Source organism: Falco punctatus (genome assembly GCF_963210335.1).
Source record: "Falco punctatus genome assembly, chromosome: Z".
Classification (NCBI taxonomy): domain Eukaryota; kingdom Metazoa; phylum Chordata; class Aves; order Falconiformes; family Falconidae; genus Falco; species Falco punctatus.
The window spans coordinates 69194604-69202546 of NC_137586.1; the positions used below are offsets into that span (position 1 = coordinate 69194604).

Below are 7943 nucleotides of genomic sequence, written 5' to 3' on the forward strand. Positions count from 1 at the left end.
AATTCTCTCCTGCAGTCCTCTGTGGGATGCCTTGGGAGGTCTTGTAGAGATCAGGTGGACAGGCGGGTGCAAGTGTACATTTGTCCCACTGCCACAGTTGTTCTTGTTGCCTGTACTTTTTTTCTGTTGGTAAGGTGAAGCCAACTGCATTTCACAGGTATTTGCACACATTTGTGTCATAGAAAGTCTTGCCTACCATTAATAGGGATTGCCCTCTTACAGATGTGTGAATTGATAGAGATTGATTGGGCTTTTGGGAATAGTCCTGAAGAGTTTATGCCACCTTTCCAGGATCCCCATGAAATCCTGCTCACTGTAGTTCAACCCGGCTGAAGTAGGTCTTTCAGATGTGATTGAATCAGAGGTCTCATGTAACATTTAATGTAGCTATGCAACAGGTGATGTCTCTTACTCACATCTTGTCCCTTCTTTTTCTATAGGAAGCCAGCTACAAGTCTCACAGAGTCAATAAAGTCCTGTTCCTTGGAAACGTGAACAAGCTGTTCTCTACTGGAACATCTCGGTGGAATAATAGGCAAATTGCATTATGGGATCAAGTGAGTTGGACCAGCAATCTTAACAATACCAGCTTCAGTTTTCTCTCTTTTGCTCTCGCTTTAACTTTTCCACCTGCCAAATACCCAAGCATTGGTTTATAACAGTAATTTATAAGTGATCTGTCAAATTCTTAATGGATGATAGGTCTTACTGCTGTGACACTGTTAACTGAATATGAGTTTCTGAAGAAGGTTTCAAAACTTTCAGCATAGAAATCCACCAGAACAGAGAGAATGCTGTGCCTGCAACAGGAAGAAGTCATTCAAAGGACCTTTGAGTCTTCTCTGTAGCTCTGACTTAAAAGCAGCTCTTACTGGCCTTACTGGCAAATTGTTACTGGTACTGGAAAAAGAAATGAGCTCTACCCACAGTATACCCAGGTGAAGCCCTTAATGGAGAAAAAGATGTGGGGTGTTTTTAATTTCTGATGATTCTTGATAGTAGAGTATTGAGGTAGTGCTTATTGGTCACTTCCAAGACATGATCTCCTATCGTGATGGCTGCTAGCCTTATGAAACCCTGCTCTTCTCCACCTTTCTCAAATGTAGTGAGATACTTTTCCTTTGTCAGCGTCTAACTTTGTCCCTTCTCACCTTGTAGCACAATCTTTTGCCTTGTTGTGCTGTCACCCTTTGTATCAGGCAAAGCTGGTAGACCAGGTCTATGATTTGCTATTTGTCTGTTTTTAGACATGGCTTCTTTGCTTACGTGAGTGGCAAAGTACTGTGCTACTGTCTGAAGGGTTTCCACAAACCTGAGCAGTGCTCTGACACAACACGAGTCTCACATCAGGGTTTCACTGCCTTCAGAGGTGCTGGAGGAGCTGGCCACACGTAGTTTGAGAACACAGTGGGAAGGCCTGTGAGGTCAAGTATGTGCAGTCTCCTTAGGGACAAGCATTGACACAGGACCTGCCCAGCAGGCATCTTTCTGAGGCCCATGTCCACTCTTGTCATCATCGCATCTAAACAGAAGCTCTGGCTTTCTGGAGCCTGCAGCTGGACAGTTCTGCAGGACAAAGTATGTATTAACCCTAAGCTAAATACATATTAATGTGGCAATAGCCACAATGGCAGCCAGGGGACACAATACTCTGCCCCACTGGTCCTCGTGACATCGCTCTCTTCAGCAGTGCAGGGATGGTTTTGTATAAGACATGCCAGCCTTGTGTATGGTGTGGTGTGCTACGCCCTCCTACATGGCTTGCGTGCAAAAGGCCGATGGGAGCTTTTGCCCTTGCAATGGGCATCTTCCCACTGAGCAGTTTGGAGACTGCTTGGCTGATGTAGACTGTTCTTGTGGTGGCTGGTGCACTGTTGTGGAGATATTGCCCTGACTAGAGGTAGTGAGGGAACACGAGTAATTCAGTGTGCAATGCAGAGGTGCCCCAAAGGCCCCTCCATCTCCCTGAGGCTGGTGGCCCACATAGAGGCAGGCAGTGTTTCTTATTGTAGCTACCTCTGGAATGTCATCAGGTGCCTGAGATGTTCTAGTGGTAGAAACTGATGTCCTGAGGTGCTGCACACAGTCAAGAACCAGGGACAGAGTGCCCATTTGCCACCCACAGAGCTTTGAAGAAGTCTGTGTGTGACCTCTGCTTGGGGCAGCTGGCCATGGCCTAGTATTGTTTTAGAGCTATGCTCATATGCTGCTGCCAGATGGGATCCAGGTAAGGTGTCCCTGACTTGAGGTGACGGACAGGTGATCACAGCTGTCTGTTTTTCCTGTGTCCTGCCCAGAATGACCTTTCTGTGCCTTTACTGGAGGAGGACCTGGATGGCTCCTCAGGACTCCTGTTTCCCTTCTATGACTCAGACACACACATGCTTTATGTTGTGGGAAAGGTAAGTGCTTTCTGTGTCAGCAAACGCTGGCCTGTTTGATTCTTCTCCCTGCCTGGGTTGCACCAAGACGAACTCAAGGATGCTCCCGAAGCATGTTAACCCAAGGATATGGGCTGATGAGGTGGGGCCTGAAGGCGCTGCAGCATCAGGCCACTGCAGACGTACCTTGTTTAATATGGGGAGGTACACTGCAGAGCCCTAACCTTTCCACAAAGGAATTTGAGGGCTATATTTGGTTCATTCTTGACCCTGCATGGCTTCTGGGGCCAGGCATTCTTCTCAGACCCTCCTCCTGAACAGCAGAGCCTGGCTTATGTTCATTTTCTTTGCCTTTAGGGTGATGGAAATATACGGTACTATGAGATAAGCCCTGAGAAACCATACCTGAACTACCTGATGGAGTATCGTTCTCATTTACCACAGAAAGGAATCGGTGAGTGGCAGCATATGTCTAACATTACAAAAGGATGGTGGCTTTTTTGTTTTAGAGGCTGTCAGGGTCCAAGACTATCCAAAATAACATTTAGAAAAGAGAGTGTGTCGAATTCCACCAAGGTTTACTGGTGCACAACAGTCAGCTTGGCCCAGCTCACCTATATATCACAGGTGCTATCACAGGGTCACAGCTTGGAAGGTTCCCTTCTGACCAGCAGAACACGGGCTGGGAAGCTTTACTGACTCATCCCCTCTCACATACTTTGTCAAGGTAGAAGGGATGGTAGTCTGGATTTAAACATGGAGCATGCTCTTTGCTCTTTGTGAATCTACTCTGAGATTTTTGGTGATGAACTCTGTTGACATTGTTTCCACTGTGGGATTTATCTGGTAATGGGTGGTCCACATCTTAATGCCTTCACTCTTATCACTTGCCTACCTTCTCCTGTACTGGCATTTCCCATTTAGAGATAGACCTGCTATGATTAGGTCACCTCTCCTCCACTGAAGACCCTTGTTTACTCACCTGTCTGCATACTACCCAGTTTAACTCACTCAGGCTATAGAATGTGGCTTTCAGCCCTCAGACCCTAGTGTTAGCCCTTTCTTGAGCCTTCTCCAGTCTACTCTGTAAGTCATATCCCTCTACAGACTGATGTGTTTTTAGGTTCATTTGCCACCCCTCCACAGTACCTGTGGACACTCTTATTCTTACAGAACATTGGCAGCGCTGGATTTTGTGCATGCAGGGCTCCTTCAAAAAACCTGTTATTGGAAAGGGATAAATTATTTAAAACTTCACTGGAATATCTCTCTATTATTCCGCTTTTAAAATCTTTCCAATTCACAGCATCCTGATTTTACATTGTCATAGTCTCTTTTAAAAATTATTCCATGAAAAGGAATTGTACAAGTGTTTTTAAAAGCCTGGAGTGAATCAAATCTACTTCCTTAACTTGAGCTGTTCTGCTGATCAAACACACTGCTAAGGATATTGCACAAAAACATCTTTCCCAGTATTGCCAAAACAAAATACAGTGCAGAGGAGTGGAGTTTAGATTCACGTTTACATGAATGCATAATGTAAGGAGCAACAGTCCTTCACATAGAATCTACTGTTTAATGAAGTCATTAGGTATCAGTAGAAAACAAAGCTCCTTGTAGGACACCGTGAAGCAAGGTCTACAAGGAGAGGTCATCTCTTTTGTTAAGGGAGTTAACATGGATATAGGTTTTGGACTGTACAGGCTCATGAGCGAAATCCACTGAGATTTCCGGATACTTAGAGACCTTGTGTGGCTTAGCCAGTCCCTGAAACACAAGTGGTGCTGTCTGACAGGGTAGGTGTTCACACCCTTCTCATAGTCCATTCTGCTTTGGGACAGTGTTACAGGGAGGATACTGGGCTGGAAGGGCTTTCAGCCTGACTCATATAGCTGTTCTGGTGTTGTTTAGGTGTCCTGAAATCCCTTCCTGGTGACCCTGATAGTCAAATCCTGTGGCATCACTTGCCAGTTCTGCTCAGTCCTGGTCACTCCATTTGCAGCTCATTTAGATAAATAAGAAACAGGAAGCTTAGCATGAAAGCTACAGAGCCTATGTGTAACTCAGTGGTCTGACAGTAAAAAAATGATTTAGTCTTGTCATTTGTGCCACTGAGCCAGTTTTGAGTGCAGATTTCATACCATGCTGCTGTGGAGCTGATGCTGTGACTCCTTTTGTTGTTTAGTGACCCTTTTTCCACGGTGGATGACATTAACTTCCCTAGTGAGATTTATACCCCTTTTGTTTCATGCTGTCCCACCAGGAATGATGCCAAAGAGAGGCCTTGAAGTGTCAGCTTGTGAGATTTTCCGTTTCTACAAACTGATCCCAACTAAAAGCCTGATTGAGCCCATCTCCATGATTGTGCCTCGACGGGTAAGTTAACCTCATAATGTTCACACCTGGGACAAATATCAGTGAGAAAGAGGACAATGTCTCCTCTCTGTGACTTTCAGGGGCAGAGGAGTAGGTAGAACAAGGCATTTTCTCCCTCTTGGTCTGAGGGACAAAGCTGGTCAGTTTGTGGGGCAACCCTGCCAACAAACCCTGGCTGAGTACTTCAAGAGTTAGGTCTCTGTGTAGTGGCTAACTTTCTAAGACATCCTCACTGATCTGCTGTGCTTTGTGCAACAAGGAATCTCTCTGTCAGGTCAGCCACCTGGCTGTAAAATTCCTTACTGACACCTGTTTGACATAATGACAAAAGAGAAGGGGGAAGAATTGGGGATGATGTTGGGTGACATGAAAATTTCCTTGGGTAAGGAAGAAGAATGACCCTGGGAAAAAGGGAACAATGGGTTCCCAGGTCTTTACCCGTTGGCTGTAGCTATGTTACAGACAGTTCTGCAGCATGTAAGATTTGACCCATTGCACTGAGCATGATGTAGAAGTAAGTCTTAGAGCTGGTGTGGCTGGAGAATGACCCAGGTCATGAACCTGTAGCTAGCCAAGGTAGCTTCCATGTGACAGTGTGAGCAAAGGTTGTTGGAAATGCCAGTATGTGCCCTGTACTTCCAGAAACATCGGAAGGTATGAGTGCCTTGAATTCAGAGAGACAGCAGAGATAACGCTCATTGCAACTACCAATCAGGCATGTACCTCCAGTGTTATGTCCTTGTCCAGTTTCTGTCAGCTGATGATCAGCTGGTGATTTGAGACTTGTGTCCATCCTTCATATTCACTTCATCCTCAGGAATGCTGAGTTCGTGAGAGCCTCTGTAACCAACCTCCCCCAGTCTGTTGTCTGGGTGTGTAAAGACCTTACTGTCAGGAATTGAAACAGACCTTCAGGTGCAGTTCTTCTGAGTTGGGGTGAGGAGGAGAGAGGCTTGGGGCAGATGAGAAGATTTTATGTCCATGCCAGTGAGTGCTCATGACACTCCCTTGTGCTGAGATGGAACAAACTTTCTCTACCACAATCCGGTATGGTCCCTCTAAGCCAAAACATCACTGATACAGTGACTCTGAACTTCTGTTTGCTTGCAGTCGGAGTCATACCAAGAAGACATCTACCCCTTGACCACAGGAACCCAGCCATCGCTGACAGCACAAGAGTGGCTGAACGGAGTTAACAAAGGTCAGCACATGGAGAGCTCCCCAGCCCTTCAGCTCCCAGGGCTTGGGTAAGCTGCCACTGGCTCTCTGGCCTGTTAACTGCCAGAGAAAGAGGAAGGGAGGAAAAGGAGAGACATAACAAATATGGCTGTAAGCTGAAATAATTTGGTGGTGAAAATATTTACCACTGTGAACTCTGGAAGCTGTTGCAGTCAAGTGCCTTCATGTTTATCCCTGCAGGTTGTTTTCATGAATTGCTTACCGCTGATTTCTGAATGTGGTTTGTGAGTGATAACCTGTCACCTGCCTCCCTTCCTAGGGCCTCTCTTGGTATCCTTGAGACCAGGCTCTGGAACTGTGAATTCCTTACCACAGTTTCTTGAGCCAGAGCCAGTCATGAAAACTACTGACCTGAGCCAGCACCAGGGAGGAAGGATGCCACTGGAGGACATGCAGAAGCCAAGTGAGACTGAAGACAGTAGAAAACAGCTGAAAGTGGAGGAAAAGTTGCTGAAAAATGAGCAGATGTGCCTCTCCAATGGCTTTGACATATTTGAGTGTCCACCACCAAAAACTGAAAATGAGGTGTGAACATCTGGGGTGAAGGGCTGTGGCTGTGGGGGGATGACCAGAGTCAGCTGCAAAAGGATGGTATTCACAAGGTGAAAGAATCCGGGGAAGACTTATTTGGCAGACCTGGGCCAGTGTGAGCTCTTCATTCTTTGTGGGCACAAAAGCTCTGCATGCCCTGGCTGCCACACAGGGAGCAAAAATGTTGCCCAGTAGTACCCCAGCTGTGGGTGTCTGTAAAGCAGGTAACTATTAGTCTTCCCACTACCTCGGCATTCTTGTGGCACAGGCCTGCTGATGGCTGGCTGGGGACAAGGAGGTTCTTGTGACCTCAAGGTTCTGGAGAAGAGAAGGGGGTTTATGCAGTCTAAGACTTCTATGAGAGCTGCATTCAGAGAGGCTGGTGAGGCAGCAGTGGTGCCTGCAGAAGGAGTGGGTGCACCCTGCTGCCTTGGCCCATGGCATATTCACGTAGTCCTAAGCACCTAACCTGACTGTGGACCCTGACATGCGAAAGGGGCTGGCTCTGCCCCTGTCTCGGCAGCTCACTGCTGGGGGACAACTTGGCAGTGCAGTGCCATTGAGGCTGGCTGCGTGTCAGAGCCTGCTGCTGAGAATGGCTCCAGAAAAGGTCCTGGCAGCTCCATCATTTCTTCAGCCGTGGCCGACACCATCCATGTGTAGTAACCAAAGCTTGTACAATGGTAGATCTCTGTGGTGATTTGCAAACTCCCTGTTGCTGCAGCTCAGGGACGTTTTCGAGTACATGTGACTTGTTTGCCTTTAGGAACCCTGGAAGGATTTCTTTCCTATAGCTGTGCTTAGGTCCCCTTTTTGGCCCTGCAAGGTTTAATAGGACAGGAATAGCCCTGCAGCTTAATAGGACAGGAATTTCCACAGCTAGATTTCCCTGTGGTGTGGAAAATTATATTCTCCATGTTTCTGAGCTGATGCCCCGAGGTTACAGAAGCAGCCATTGCAGAGCTGGGTGCTGTGCTGTGTGTACAATTGAAAGGCCATACTAGTCCCTGGTCCCAGCTGGAGAGGGCAGAGCATGATCAACAGGAAAAAGAGAAAGGGAGTAAAAGGACTTGCGCAAGGTCAGAGTAGGAGATGTGGCAGATCCAGGAACTGAGACTCCAGGTACTGTCTGTGTTTAGACTGTCTTTGAGGGATCAGTTGTATGAACATTATTTTATTTGAACTTTTCCACTGAATTAAGCAGATGTATCGTTATAAAATGGTGCTGAGAAACACCCGAACTCATAGCCCAGGCTAGTGGACAGCAGGAGCACTGCTGATGTTCAGTCTGTTGGTTGAAGGCCTTCTCCTTAGATACTTTTTCTCTCAGAAATGATGTGATGGAACTGGTGGCATTTGACAGGTTAAGTCTGTGTTTTCTTAGTGTAAAGGAAATAAAATGTGATTTTCTTACAG

The 7943-nt window shown here is 46.6% G+C and overlaps 1 protein-coding gene across 4 annotated transcripts in view; it reads left to right on the forward strand.

Moving 5' to 3' along the window:
• Positions 1–7943, forward strand: part of CORO2A (coronin 2A) — a 98713-nt gene that overhangs the window by 49292 nt on the left and 41478 nt on the right. For 3 of the 4 annotated variants that reach the window (XM_080372981.1, XM_080372982.1, XM_080372983.1), the window contains exons 6-11: positions 441–557; positions 2298–2402; positions 2739–2835; positions 4645–4757; positions 5868–5958; positions 6256–6521. In XM_080372981.1, coding sequence (XP_080229107.1) covers positions 441–557; positions 2298–2402; positions 2739–2835; positions 4645–4757; positions 5868–5958; positions 6256–6521 — 789 coding nt within the window. Of the gene's footprint in view, positions 1–440; positions 558–2297; positions 2403–2738; positions 2836–4644; positions 4758–5867; positions 6005–6255; positions 6522–7943 lie in introns of those variants that run through there. The other variant, XM_080372984.1, reaches the window with a different exon arrangement.